Source organism: Salvelinus fontinalis, chromosome 9, assembly GCF_029448725.1.
Source record: "Salvelinus fontinalis isolate EN_2023a chromosome 9, ASM2944872v1, whole genome shotgun sequence".
NCBI classification, from domain to species: Eukaryota; Metazoa; Chordata; class Actinopteri; order Salmoniformes; family Salmonidae; genus Salvelinus; species Salvelinus fontinalis.
Window position 1 is genome coordinate 36090187 of NC_074673.1, and position 15943 is coordinate 36106129.

General features: G+C 44.8%; 1 protein-coding gene across 2 annotated transcripts in view; it reads left to right on the forward strand.

Moving 5' to 3' along the window:
• Window positions 1–15943, forward strand: part of LOC129862497 (N-terminal EF-hand calcium-binding protein 2-like) — a 169651-nt gene that overhangs the window by 60084 nt on the left and 93624 nt on the right. For both annotated transcript variants that reach the window (XM_055934230.1, XM_055934231.1), the window contains exons 3-5: window positions 585–693; window positions 3183–3208; window positions 3536–3633. In XM_055934230.1, the coding sequence (XP_055790205.1) occupies window positions 585–693; window positions 3183–3208; window positions 3536–3633 (233 nt within the window). The remainder of the gene's footprint in view (window positions 1–584; window positions 694–3182; window positions 3209–3535; window positions 3634–15943) is intronic.

Consider the following 15943-nt stretch of genomic DNA (forward strand, 5'->3'; position numbering starts at 1 on the left):
GTAGATGTCCTAACCGACTTGCCAAAACTATAGTTTGTTAATAAGACATTTGTGGAGTGGTTGAAAAATTAGTTTTAATGACTCCAACCTAAGTGTATGTAAACTTCCGACTTCAACTGTACTTCACTCTAGAGTCAATCTGAGATAAGGCCTATATCAAAAGCTCTGCAAGTGGTTTTTACTTCATTGATCTTACAGCTCGCAAATGCCAAAATCATTGTATAAATTCTTTACCATAATTAATAATGGTTCAGCATTGAGCCCGAAGACTGCAGGGAGATTTTGATAGATCGTGATGCGGATGATGAAGATGATGATGATGATTATCGTTATGACGATCATTATGCTGATTTTGACATTGTTAGTGATGATAATAGCGATAATGATACAACGCTAAAGAGGATGTTTATTGATCACTGTGTGTATATGATAGTCACAATCAGCCCAGCGTGTAATGACAGTGACCATGGTGTGTGTAGTTGCATGGCTAATGGCAGCATTGCTAATAGCAGCATGGCTAAGGGCAGCTGTTAACCTGATTGATGTCCCTCCTTTCCTCTCATCTGCTCCTCTCCTGCCTGCAGATGATGGGAAGCTTTCTCTGGACGAGTTCCAGGCGTTCTTCTCCGACGGGACGCTGAACGAGGAAGAACTGGAGAAGCTGTTTCACACAATTGACTGTGATAACACCAGGTGAGACAGAGCATCACATCACACTGCAACAGCAGAGCAGAGCTACAGACCGGAACACAATGGGTCTGTACCTCAGTGTGAAGATACCATTGAAGCTATATGAAACTATTGCATTTTTTTACCGAAGTTGTCCTCTAGTTTCGGTCTACTTTTATCCATTGCTGGGCTATCCTTGAACCTTTATTCCCCTCTATTCATGCTAGTAGCCTGTTCACTAACATATAGGGCTGCAAAAGACGTGTGTGCGTGTGTCTGCATATGTTAGCAAATGGGAGTATCCTATAGGAATGTGTGTTTGTGCTGTTCAGTGCTATACAGGCAAGTTGATGTTTATTGTCATGAGTCTTGTCTTGGAGGCAGAACTGAGCGATTTCCCCTTAGATGAGCCAGCTGCATAGACAATATTGCCAATTTGGTCAAAATTCATGAAAACTAAAATTTGCTTTTTGGTCATAACTTAAGTTTAGGGTTAGGCATTAGTGTTAGCAGTCTGGTTAAGGTTAGGTTTAAGGTTAGGGTTAGGTTTAAAATCATCAGATTTGATGACTTTGTGACTGTGCCATGTAGTGACCACTCTGCAGAGCTGCCTCCAGAACAAGATTAATGACTGAAACGTTAACCTGCACTATACAGTAGGCCAACTCTGCCTGTGTGTATTTTGATCTAGTGAACTAGATCTGTAATATGTAAATCATCATCTGGACTGTTCAAATAAAGTGTGTTACATTGAGGAGGAAATTTCACAAGTCTGAGCTACACTAAATAAAACTGCCGTGTGTATGTGCGTGTGTATGTACGTATGAGCCGTGTGTTTGTACGTATGTGACTGTGTGACTGTGCATGTGACCGTGTGTGAGTGTGTGCATGTGTGTGTGTGTTTGTGTGTGTGTTTGCAAAAGTATACAATTTATCTATACTCGTAAATATCATATCCACTTTTTGAAGGTCTTTTGATGTGGAACTGTGGAACCTTCAGCTGACAGGCCTTTGTTGATGACACCTTTAGATTAAAAAAAGAGAAAAGGAGAATGATAAAGAGAAAAATTAAGCATCTGGAAAAGAGATAGAAAATGCTGAAAGAATTGCAGAGACTAAGGACAGTTGTCCAGTTCCTGTGTTACCTGTGGTCTCTCCTCTTATCTCCTGCCACTCTTTCTTTCCTTTACCCTTGGCTATCCATGACATCAACCTTGTTATTTTCCGAAGCTAAATGATTTCTCTCATTAGAATATCAATTGAAATAACTTTATGGTTCCCCTAAATTTCTCTTTAATCAGGACTTTATCAAACACATCTTTAGATATTATCAGAAAATGTCCTTCACCATGACATTTTTTATTTTATTTAACCAGGCAAGACAGTTAAGAACAAATTCTTATTTACAATGACGGCCTAGGAACAGTGGGTTAACTGCCTTGTTCAGGGGCAGAACGACAGATTTTTGACCTTGTCAGCTTGGGGATTCGATCTAGCAACTTTTCGGTTACTGGCCCAACTCTAACCACTAGGCTACCTGTCACCCCCATTATTCAACAGTATAACAAGTTGATTGGCCTGTTTAGAATGTTAAATTACAATGTAAGCTTTTGCTTTTTTTTTTTAATTCTTTTTTTAAAATAAATTTTATCTCCTTTTCTCCCCAATTTTCGTGGTATCCAATCGCTAGTAATTACTATCTTGTCTCATCGCTACAACTCCCGTACGGGCTCGGGAGAGACGAAGGTCGAAAGCCATGCGTCCTCCGAAGCACAACCCAACCAAGCCGCACTGCTTCTTTAACACAGCGCGCCTCCAACCCGGAAGCCAGCTGCACCAATGTGTCGGAGGAAACACCATGCACCTGGCCCCCTTGGTTGGCGCGCACTGCGCCCGGCCCGCCACAGGAGTCGCTGGATCGCGATGAGACAAGGATATCCCTAACGGCCAAACCCTCCCTAACCCGGACGACGCTAGCCCAATTGTGCGTCGCCCCACGGACCTCCCGGTCGCGGCCGGCTGCGACAGAGCCTGGGCGCGAACCCAGAGACTCTGGTGGCGCAGCTAGCACTGCGATGCAGTGCCCTAGACCACTGCGCCACCCGGGAGGCCCAGCTTTTGCTTTTTAATGCCAATCTATTTTATCAGCTGACCAGACCACAGCAACCAAAGATGAACTGTTCACCTTGTTCCTGCTCCTCATCAATCTGGTTCCGCCAGATTGTAATTTGTAATCAGTGATATGAAGCAGTTTCATGCCAAAGAATAAGATTCAAAATGAATAACAATTTAGTGACTTGAAGCTGAACTCATGGGCACAGATATGCTTCTGATTCAAGTTCGGGTCTTGTAACCTGCTGGTCCCCCCTGATGGAGAAGTATAGATATAGAGGGTTATACTGTAGATCCATGTTGTGTCGCATGCCAGCCTTTCCTCTGTTTCTTACCCCATTCTCCCACTGCCTCTTCCCGCTCTCTCTCTCCCTATGCTGCTCTAACCTGTGGTGTGTTAGTAATGTTGACACTAAGGAACTCTGTGGTAAGTTTTAACAGATTACTCTGTGTGTGTGTGTATCTGTGAGCTTTACATGGTGTTTGTTTGTGTCTTTGGATGTATTGGATATGTGAACGTATGACCAGATTGTTAATCTGTGAAGTCAATATGCCATGAATAGTTTTTCATCCCAACCATCCCAGTAGAATATCTGCATTGATTAATCACGTAGCTAGTCCGTTATCCCATAAGTCACATGAAGTGCCTGTGTGTGTGTGTGTTTGTGCGTGCCTGTGTGTGTGTGTGTGTGTGTTTGTGCGTTCCTGTGTGTGTTTGCCCCTCTTACCACTGTCCTCTTCCCTGTCCTTCCAGACTACTTTGCCAAACACATGGGTGACTATGAGGGTGTACTGGCCTCCCTGGAGACTCTCAACCTGTCCATCCTCAGAGCCATGGACTTCACCAAGAAGGTGAGTCTCAACCCGGTACACTACACTACTAGGTGCTATTAGATGTGTGTGTGCCAGTTTGTCCTGTCTGTACTATGTATTAATCATTTGCATGTGTTTTCAGGGCTGTGCTAGTCATGGAATTTTTTATGATGGTTATTGCTCAGCCAAATGACCGCGGCCACAGTAATAACCATTGGAATAGCAACAGCAAAAAAATATATATATATTTAAAATGTAAGACACACATGTTCTCCTCCCCTCCGCTCCTGACTGGATCTGTTGCCATAGAAATAGATTTCTATGGCAGCCCAGGTAACCGAAGACTTGTTTGCAACAAAGTTGCATCATGTTGTTAAGAATCCATGTTATTGTAGAAACCAGTGGCGTTCGGGTGTCGTTTAAGATGTGGCAGGATCAATATATTTTTGGGGGAACATGGCCATATTTTATATTAGAGCCTATTGGATGACTGTCATTCATATTCCATTCCCCCAACTGATTGTAACGTCGATAGGTTTAGGCTACTACATGATACTCTTATTTTACCTATACCCATCATGAGGTTGCTACAACCTAGCCTATGAATGAAAGTGTACAACATTTGTGCACAGAGAATTTTGAGTAATAAAGATGACAGACAGTGGTGACACATTCATATAATTCCTTCTCACATCTATCTACACTCTTTCTTCCTCTCACGTTTTCCCTTCGCTTGTAGACTTCAGTGCACAACACATCAGCTGTCTGTGGCCAGGTGAAAAAAACATATCATGACTGCTAACCACTAAACACAGCCTACATCATTGTCTCGTCAGAGTCAACATAGCTACTAGAACTAACGTATTAGTAAACCCGCAACAATCAGGCAGTACAGTGTACATTCAGCAGCAAGCAGTTAGCAGGTCCTGGTGGCAATAAACGAATCAAACCAAAAGTTTACCTTGACTTGGAAGAGTTCCAGTGTTGGATAGTCATAGTCAGGTAACTCCCCTTCCCCTTCCTCTCTGTTTGAGCCGGGTGTATGAGTAGGATACACTACCTAGCTGCATTAGACGTTAGCTAAGTAAGTGAAAGTTTAAAAAAAGGGCCTCCCGAGTGGCACAGTGGTCTAAGGCACTGCATCGCAGTGCCACTAAAGAACCTGGTTCAAGTCCAGGCTCTGTTGCAGCTGGCCGTGACCTGGAGACCCACTGGACAGGGCACAATTGACCTAGCGTCGTCTGTGTTAGGGGAGGGTTTGGCTGGCAGCGATGCTCCTGTCCCATTGTGCATTAGCGACTCCTGTGGCAGGCTGGGTGCAATGCATGCTGACACGGTCGACAGGTGTGTGGTGTTTCCTCCGACACATTGGTGTGGATGGCTTCCCGGGTTAAGTGGGTGTTGTGTCAAGAAGTACAGCTCTTAATTAACCTTCGCCTATCTCTCCCGAGTCCGTACGGGAGTTGCAGCAATGGGACAGGTCTGTAACTACCAATTGGACAAAAATGTTTTTTTTATCACTCTCTTGCTTCTCCTTCATTTTGGAATAAATGTATTGGTTCAAAACTGTTCAACTATTGTCTTTCTCTCTCTTTGAGTCAACTACTCACCACATTTAATGCTCTGCAGTGCTAGCTAGCTGTAGCTTACACTTTCAGTACTAGATTCATTCTCTAATTCTTTGATTGTGTGGACAGCAGGTCAGTTCATGCTGCAAGAGCTCTGATAGGTTGGAGGACGTCCTCCGGAAGATGTCATAATTACTGTGTTAATCTATGGAAGGGGTGAGAACCATGGGCCTCCTAGGTTTTGTATTGAAGAGGACAGAAGCTAGCTGTCCTCCTACTACACCATGGTGTTACCCTACAAAGTGCTGCTGGGGCTACTGTAGAGGTTCATTGCGAAACAGTTTGTTTTAATAAATGATTTGGTGGCGTAAATATATTTAGTATATCTTTTTATCTAAAAAAGATCTTTCAATTTTTTACTCAATTCACCTCCCTTTCTTCCTCTGAGGAGTCTCCACTGGTAGAAACAGACTCAACCGCACGAATGCCAGGCCACTCCTCTTCAGTCAGTCATTCGTTCCACACACCAAAAAATATAAACATTTTATTTTCATGAAGGTCTTCATCCATAAACGTCGGTTACACGGTTATGCAGTAATTGTACCAGCCCTAGTGTTCAATGTGGTTTACATTACAAGGTGGGGACTCAATGCATCCACCACCAGAAACCATTGCATTGGAGCTGAGCCTAGCTTTGCTGAGGATGTTCTTTCTTATAGACAATTCCTAGAAATATGGGGCTGAAAGCTCCTCTATCCACCAGTACTCTAATGTAACACCCATGTGCTGCAGATAGGACTGGGGATTACAGTAGATGTGTGTGATGCGCTAATGTGTTAATGTGGCAGCCACTCAGATAATGTCTATATAGCCTGTTGTTTCAGAGCTTCACTTCCATATTATGTTTGTGCCTGGCTTCTCATTAGCGTTGAGTCTAGGTTCATCTTGATGATGGTATGGCATCCAGCAACACACAGCCATCAGCTAGTTACCTCTCCCCATTCTAATCAAATATATTTATAAAGCCCTTTTTACATGAGCAGATGTCACAAAGTGCTTATACAGAAACTCAGCCTTAAAACCAAAACAGAAAGCAATGCAGATGTAGTTGCACGGTCACTAGAAAAAACTCCTTAGAAAGGCAGGAACCTAGGAAGAAACGTTTAAGGGGGGCCAGTCCTCTTCTTCTGGCTGTGCCGGGTTAAGATTATAAGAGTACATGGCCATTAAGGCCAGATCGTTCTTCAAGGTGTTCAAATGATCATTGATGACCAGCAGGGTCAAATAATAATCACAGTGGTTGTATAGGGTGCAATAGTTCAGAACTTCAGGAGTAAATGTCAGTTGGCATTTCATACTCAAGCATTCAGAGGTCGAGACAGCAGGTGCGGTAGAGCGAGAGATGGTCGAAAACAGCAGGTCCGGGACAAGGTAGCACATCCGGTGAACAGGTCAGGGTTCCATAGCCACAGGTAAACAGCAGAAACTGGATCAGCAGAAACTGCACAACTAACTGGACTGGGAACTGCCAGGAGTCATCAGGCCAGGTAGTCCTGAGGCATAGTCCTAGGGTGAGAGAGCTTAGGTTCACACAGGACACCAGATAAGACAGGAACATTTCACCAGATAGGACAGACTGACCCAAGCCCCCCATCACATAGACTATTGCAGCATAGATACTGGAGGCTGAGACAGAGAGGGGGGGCGGGGGGGGGGGGGGGGGGGGCGACACTGTGACCCTGTTCGACGATATGATGATGTAACCCCACCCACTTTGCTAAAGCACAGCCCACACACCATTAGAGGGATATCAACAGACCACCAACTTGCTACCCTGAGACAAGGCTGAGTATAGACCATAAAGATCTCCTCTACCACATGAGCCCGAACGGGCACAAAACTGGACAGCAAGATCACCTCAGTGACTCAACCTACTCAAGTCGAGCATAGCAAAGAAAGCCTGACACAACGTGACACACCCCTCCTAGGGACGGCATCGAAGAGCACTAGTAAGTCAGTGACTCAGCCCCCGTAATAGGGTCAGAGCCAGAGAATCCCAGTGAAGAGAGGGGAGCCGGCCAGGCAGAGACAGCAAGGGCGGTTCGTCAGTCCCATTCCTTGCCGTTCACCTTCGCACCCCTGGGCCAGACTACACTCAACCAACTGAAGAGATCTCCATAGCCTCCAGTAAAGACTTAAAGGTTGATACCAGGTATGCGTCTCTCACATGGATAGGCAGACTATTCCATAACAATGGAGTTCTATAGGAGAAAGCCCTGCCTCCAGCTATTTGCTAAGAAAGTTTAGGGACAATAAGGAGGCCTGCGTCTTGTGACTATAGCGTATGTATCGGTATGTACAGCAGGCCCAAATCGGAGCGATAGGTAGGAGCAAGTCCATGTAATACTTTATAGGTTAGCAGTACAACCTTGAAATCAGCCTTAGCCTTACAGGAAGCCACTGTAGGCTAGCACTGGAGTAATATGATCCTATTTTTTTAGTTCTAGTCAATATTCTAGAAGCCGTATTTAGCACTAACTGAAGTTTATTAAGTGCTTTATCCGAGTAGCCGGAGAGTAGAGCATTGCAGTAGTCTAATCTAGAAGTTAAAAATATCATGGATGAACTTTTCTGCATCATTTCTGGACAAAAGGTTTTTTGCAATGTTACGCAGATGGAAAAAAACTGCCCTTGAAATATTCTTGATATGTTCGTAAAAAGAGAGATCAGGGTCCAGAGTAACGCTGAGGTCCTTCCCGGTTTTATTTGAGAGGACCATCAATATTCATTGTCAGATTAGACAGCAGATCTATTTTGAGTTTAAAAGTAAAAAATGTGCCGCCATCCACTTCCTTATGTCAGAAACAAAGTCTTCCTGGGTACGCAATTTTTGGGCTTCACCATGTTTCATTGAAATGTACAGCTGTGTGTCGTTGACATTGTGTTTCCAAATGAAATCATCAAGAGGTAGATTATATAGTGGAAACAATCGTGATCTAAAACAGAACCTTACGGAAACATACAATTGATTTGTCAGAGGACAAACCATCCACAGAGACGAACTGATATGTTTCTGACAGATAAGATCAAAACCAGGCAAGAACTTGTCCGAAAGAATGTGGTGATTGATTGTGTCAAAAGCGGCACTAAGGTCTAGGACAGCTAAACTCAACTGTTATGTAAAAGGCAATACATCCTTTTTCAGACATCTTTAAAAAAAGAATCTACCAGATGCAGCGGCCGCTTTAATGCAGCAAACTCTCTTTCTCGCTCTCTCTCTAAGCAACGACCGCCTCTACTAGTGCCCCATCTAATCCAATCGTGTGGTTATATGCTAATACAAGAAGCCGCGTCTTACCTAATCACATTAATCCAAATATCCTCAGCGGAACCTTGGGACAAGCAGGCAGAAAGAAACAGAAAGATTTGACCGCGGTTGAAATGTAAATATCACAGATAGAAGAAGCTTAGTTACCAGTATCTTTGTTAATATGGCTTGTTAAAACAAATAAAAAATACTATGAAAACCGTATATTCAAAGATGAGTGGACAGAACAGTATTTGTTAATTCTCCCCGCAACTAACAGAAAACAAATGTGCCTAATATGCAATGAGTCTGTAGCTCTCGTGAAAGCAGGCAATGTTAAGCGCCATTATGACACCAGGCATAGTAAATTCGACCAGACGTATCCCCTGAACACAGAGGTGAGAACAAACAAGATTAACCAACTCAAATCCCAATATGAGAAGTCCACCAAAGTCCTTGTCAATTCTCTGACAGCCTAACAACGTGCAATGGAGTGTTCACTGAGGATAGCTTGGGTTATGGGAAAAAAATAAAAAATAATTCAGACGCTGAGATGGTAAAAGAATGCATGTGTGAAGTTGCTGAAACCTTGCTTGAGGGTTAAAAAAATATGAGCTCAGGGAAAATATCAAACAGATCCCATTGTCAGATTCCACAGCATTGAGGAGAACTGAAATATTAGCTGAAGATTTAACTTTACAACTTGATGTATAAGGGCACAAGGCGAGACCCAGATGCAGACATGGGAGGCAGATGGTTTGAGTCTTGATATTTATTAAACAATCCTAAAGGGGTAGGCAAGAGAATGGTCGTGGACAGGCAAAAGATCAAAACCAGTTCAGAGTCCAGGAGGTACAGAGTGGCAGGCAGGCTCGAGGTCAGGGCAAGCAGAATGGTCAGGCAGGCGGGTACGGAGTCCAGAAAATAGGCAAGGGTCAAAAAACGGGAGGAATAGCAAAAGAGAATAGAATCAGGAGTACGGGAAAACCGCTGGTTGACTTAAAAAGCATACAAGACGAACTGGCACAGAGAGACAGGAAACACAGGGATATATACAGCTATATATAAGCGACACCTGGATGGGGTGGAGACAATCACGTCAAGTGAAACAGATCCGGGTGTGACATGATGAGGCTATTCAGAATGCAACATGTATTTCATTAGCTGTGGATGAATCAACAGATAACACTGATAATGCCCAGCTTCTGGTGTTTGTCAGATTTTATAACGAAACAAGGAATTCTGTGAGGAGCTGTTGGGCTTAACAAATCTAGAAGCACACACGGGAGGAGAGGATATGCATGAGGCAATCAAAGGGATGCTGACAAAAGGGGGATAGATCTGAAGTCACCACAGATGGAGCTCCAGCCATGATAGGAAGAGGGAGGAGACTGGTTGCACGTTTGAAAGAGGACCACCCTGACCTGACATCATATCACTGCATCATCCATCAATTTGTCAGGTGTGCCAGTCTGTGAAAATAGTATTCTGAGGTCATGACAACAATGATGAAACTTCTCAACTTTTTGAGAGCAACATCATCCCTACAACACCGCCTGCTACAAGGCATTCTGACAGATGCCAATGCCAGTTTTGATTACTTACTATGGCACAACAATGTCAGATGACTCTGGCAGGGTTCTGGAACATTTTTGGGCCATTCAGGAGGAAATCAAAGCTTTCTTATGAGAGCAAAATAGTGACAAGGCAACTCAGTTTTCTGAGTTTTCAGAAGATGAGAAGTTTCATTTTTGACAGGCACCTTAATCAACTGAATGTTAATCTGCAGGGACAGGACAACACAGTGTGAGACATGATAACAGCAGTCCGGGCTTTTCAGAAGAAATTGGCGCTTTTCAAGAATGATCTCCAGGGAGAATTGTCCTCTTCCCCAATCTTTTGGTGCAAATGCAGGGAGACAAAGATGTTCCCAACCATGTTGATTTCATCCAGAAGCTGATGGATAACTTCAAGGCTTGCTTTGATGACTTCACTGTTGGAATATAACTGCTGCTGCTCATCCAGAACCCCATTCTTGGTCACAAATGTGACAAAGTTGTCAGAAGAAGCAAAACATTTCCTCAGATAGGTAGATATTGCATCACAACAAATTGAGTTGATTGAGCTGCAAGAAAATGTGGCTTTGAATGAGCAGGCTGGAGATTGTGATCCTGATACTTTCTGGGAAAGATGGTGCCTGCAGCTGATGTCCCTGTTCACAAGAAACTGGCACTATACATCCTGACTATGGTTGGCTCCACATACAGCTGTGAATCAGCCTTCTCCACAATGAACTTCATTAAAAACAAATACTGTACCAGGCTCACCAATGAACACCTGCACCATTGTCTCAGAGTTGCTCTCACACTATTTGTGCCAAAGTTCAAAGCATTGGCAGGAGACAGAAAGTGTAATTTCTCTCATTAATGCAAGGTAAGACCCAGAGTGACTTATACATGAATATTGCATGGCCCACAGCGACATTCTGTCCATTCAGATTATTATTTTTGTTTAACTCTCCTTTGTTCTCCAGAAAACATGCACTGTATTTTATTTAAATATATATAGTAATTCAAGGCCAATGTACAATGGTTCACATTGCTCATTTTGCATAGACAATTATGCAACCACTTTTGTTCTTCAGCAATGTTGATGGAGTGTTGTACGTTTACATTCGAAAGAAGTTGTAATTCATTCGTAGTCTCATTTAATGTATTTAATGTACATTTTATATAACAACATGTTTCCTAAGTCGTAGACGACTATGTTTGTTACTACGCTGTACCACTGCGGCAATAAAGGATGATATCCATCCGGACCTTTGCCACCTAGGAAATGTGTGTCTCTGGACCTTCTCAAATAGTAGTTGAGTACCCCTGGTCTAGGAACAAGAGGACAGATGCAGAGCCTTGGTCTAACGCCATTAAAAGGTAATTTACCACCTTCACGAGTGCATTCTCAGTACTATGATGTGGTCTAAAATCAGATTGGAGGGTTTTGTATTCATTATTTATCTTCAGGAAGGCATTGAGTTGCTGTGCAACAGCTCTTTTTTAAAATTGAGAGGAATGGGAGATTCAATATAGGCCGATAGTTTTTTTTACATTTTCCGGATCAAGGTTTGGCTTTTTCAGGAGAGGCTTTATTGCTGCCACTTTTAGTGAGTTTGGTACACATCTGGAGGAAAGGAAGCAGTTTATTATGTTCAACATAGGAGTTGAACTATTTCAGTAGTTTAGTTGGAATAGGGTTCAGTAGGCAGCTGGAAGATTTAGAGGCCATGACTATGTTTGTGAATGTGTCAAGAGATACAGGATTGCAAAACTTGAGTGTCTCCATTGATTTTATGTCCTGGCAGTTCTGTGCATCTTTTTTCGTCGAAGAAGTTCATGAATTCAGCACGGCTGAAGTGAAGGCCATCCTTTCTTGGGGAATGCTGCTTTTTAGTTAGCTTTGCGACAGTATCAAAAACACATTTTTGATTGTTTTTATTCTCCTCAATTTGGTTGAAAAAGTAGACTGATCGTGCAGCAGTGAGGGCTCTTCGAAATTCGGTACTGTCTTTCCAAGCTAGTCAGAAAACTTCCAGTTTGGTGGAGCGCTATTTCCATTCCAATATTCTGGAAGCTTGCTAAGGTATTTTTTGTATACCAGCGAGCTAATTTCTTGTGACAAATGTGTTTTGTATTTAGAGGTGCCACTGCATCTAGGGTATTACGCATGGTTACATTTGGATCCTCAGTTAGGTGGTTAACCTTTCAGTGATACCCATCCCGGATTCGGGAGCATCCTCATCAAAAAAGCTGACTAGCATAGCCTAGCCTAACGGGACAGGGATATCATATAATATAATTTTCATGAAATCACAAGTCCAATACAGCAAATGAAAGATAAACATCTTGTGAATCCAGCCATCATTTCCGATTTTTTAAATGTTTTACAGCGAACACACAATATGTATTTCTATTAGCTAACCACAATAGCCAAAGGCTCAACCGCATATTTTCACCATGTTTCTACCGCATAGGTAGCTATCACAAAACCGACCAAATAGAGATATAATTAGTCACTAACCAAGAAACAACTTCAACAGATGACAGTCTTATAACATGTTATACAATACATTTATGTTTTGTTCGAAAATGTGCATATTTGAGGTATAAATTATAGTTTTACATTGCAGCTACCTGTCACGCCCTGGCCTTAGTATTATTGGTTTGCTTTATTATTTTAGTTAGGTCAGGGTGTGACATGGGTTATGTCTATGTAAGAACGTTTGTAGCCTGTTTGTATGTGCACAACGTTTGTAGCTTCACGGTCGTTTTGTTGTTTTGTTAGTTTGTAAAGTGTTTTTGTGTCGTGTTCATCTTCGTGGTGTTAAATAAAGAAGATGGCTTATTTTCCAACTGCTGCATTTTGGTCCGTCAATCCGCCACACGATCGTGACAGAATTACCCACCATAGGACCAAGCGGCATGGAAGGCGGCAACAGGACCTACCTACAAAGGATTTCTGGAGTTGGGAGGAAATTCTAGACGGGAGAGGACCCTGGTCACAGCCAGGGGAATATCACTGCCCCAAGGCAGAGATAGAGGCAGCACGGCGACACGGGAGGAAGCCCAAGAGACAGCACAACATTTTTTTTGGAGGGGGGCACTTGGAGCAGTCGGCGAAGTTGAGGGGTGAGTCTGAGTGTGTCGAGGAGTTATTGGACAGATTGGAGGAGAGTGAACGAAGGGGAGATTATGAGACATTCGAAGAGTTGTTGACGAAATTGGAGGAGAGTGAAGAGAGAGAGCTGTTGGTTTGGCAGAGTATGCAATGCATTCTTCCTGAGGAGCGTATTAGCTGTCCGATGCCACCTGTGTCAGTTCCTCGTACTCAGCCTGAAACTCGTGTTAAAGTTCCGGAACATTTGATGCCGGCTATACACACCAGGTCTCCAGTACACCTTCACAACCCGGTGTGTCCTGTTCCTACTTTTTGCACTCATCCTGAGGTGCATGTCCCCAGCCCTGTACCACTAGTTCCGGCACCAAGCACTAGGTCTAAGGTGCGTCTCCAGAGCCCTTTACGCACTGTTCCTGCTCCCCGCCCTAGCTTTGAGGTGCGTGTTTCCAGCCCTTTACCACCAGTGTCTAAACCACGCACCAAGCTTCCTGGGTGTCTCCAGAGCCCTGTTGTTCCTCCACGTACTAGCCCTGTGGTGCGTGTCTCCAGCACATTACCACCAGTGCCTACACCACGCACCAAGCCCTCTGTGTGTTTCCAGAGTCCTGTACGCACTGTTCCTTCTCCCCGTACTCGCCCTGATGTGCGGGTCCTCAGCCCGGTACCACCAGTACCGGTACCACGCACAAGGCCTATAGTACGCCTTGAGAGTCCAGTGTGCCCTGTTGCTGCTCCCCGCATTAGCCCTGAGATGCGTGTCCCCAGTCCGGTACCACCAGTTCCGGCCCCACGCACTAGGCCTAATGTGCGCTCCCAGGGTCCAGTATGCCCTGTTCCTGCTCCCCGCACTAGCCCTGAGATGCGTGTCCCCAGCCCGGTGCCACCAGTCCCGGCACTACGCACCAGGCCTACAGTGCGCCTCAGCCGGCAGGAGTCTGCCGTCTGCACAGCAATGACTGAACTGCCCGTCTCCCCAGCGCCATCTGAGCCATCCGTCTTCCCAGCGCCATCTGAGCCATCCGTCTCCCCAGCGCCATCTGAGCCATCCGTCTGCAATGAGCCTGCAAAGCCGCCCGTCTGCCATGAGCCTGCAAAGCCGCCCGTCTGCCATGAGCCCACTGAGCCGTCCGCCAGACAGGAGCCGCTAGAGCCGCCAGCCAGACAGGAGCCGCTAGAGCCGCCAGCCAGACAGGAGCCGCTAGAGCCGCCAGCCAGACAGGATCTGCCAGAGCCGCCAGCCAGACAGGATCTGCCAGAGCCGCCAACCAGACAGGATCTGCCAGAGCCGCCAACCAGACAGGAGCAGCCAGATCAGTCAGCCAGCATTGAGCAGCCAGATCCGTCAGCTAGCCATGAGCAGCCAGATCCGTCAGCTAGCCATGAGCAGCCAGATCCGTCAGCTAGCCATGAGCAGCCAGATCCGTCAGCTAGCCATGAGCAGCCAGATCCGTCAGCTAGCCATGAGCAGCCAGATCCGTCAGCCAGCCATGGGCCATCCCTCAGTCCGGAGCTGCAGTCCCTCAGTCCGGAGCTGCAGTCCCTCAGTCCGGAGCTGCCATTCCTCAGTCCGGAGCTGCCCCTTACCCTGGTGCTGCCCCTTACCCTGGTGCTGCCCCTTACCCTGGTACTGCCCCTGACCCTGGTACTGCCCCTGACCCTGGTACTGTCCCTGACCCTAGTACTGCCCCTGACCCTGGTACTGCCTCTTACCCTGGTACTGCCCCTTAGTCCGGAACTGCCCCTGAATGCAATGGGGTTAAGGTGGAGGGGGGTCGTTTGGAGGAAGCCTAGGAGGTGTTTAGGTACTGTGGTGACGTGGGGACCGCGACCAGAGCCGGAGCCGCCACCGTGGATGGAAGCCCACCCAGACCCTCCCCTAGACTGTGTATGGTGCGCCCGGAGTTCGCGCCTCAAGGGGGGGGTTATGTCACGCCCTGGCCTTAGTATTATTGGTTTGCTTTATTATTTTAGTTAGGTCAGGGTGTGACATGGGTTATGTCTATGTAAGAACGTTTGTAGCCTGTTTGTATGTGCACAACGTTTGTAGCTTCACGGTCGTTTTGTTGTTTTGTTAGTTTGTAAAGTGTTTTTGTGTCGTGTTCATCTTCGTGGTGTTAAATAAAGAAGATGGCTTATTTTCCAACTGCTGCATTTTGGTCCGTCAATCCGCCACACGATCGTGACACTACCATCAAAAATATCACCAAAGCAGCCAGAATAATTACAGAGAACAACGTGAAATACCTAAGTACTCATCCTAAAACATTTATGAAAAATACATGGTGTACAGCAAATGAAAGATAAACATCTTGTGAATCCAGACAGTATTTCTGATTTTTTAAGTGTTTTACAGCGAAAACACAATATAGAATTATATTAGCTTACCACAATAGCCAAACACACAACCGCATTCATTCACCGCATAGATAGCATTCGCAAAAACCAGCAAAAGATATAAAATGAATCACTAACCTTGACCAAATTCATCAGATGACAGTCTTATAACATCAGGTTATACAATACACTTATGTTTTGTTCGAAAATGTGCATATTTAGAGCTGCAAACCGTGGTTATACATTGTGAAAATGTAGCAAAATTTCCCTAGAATGTCAGGAGCTATTTTGGACACTCACCTAATCTGACCAAAGAACTCATCATAAACTTTACTAAAAAATACTTGTTGTATGGCAAATGAAAGATACACTGGTTCTTAACCTTTCACGAGTATCTACCCCGGGTCCGGGAGCACCCCCCACCCCCCCACACCGAGTAGCATCGCTAGCATAGCGTCACAATTAAATA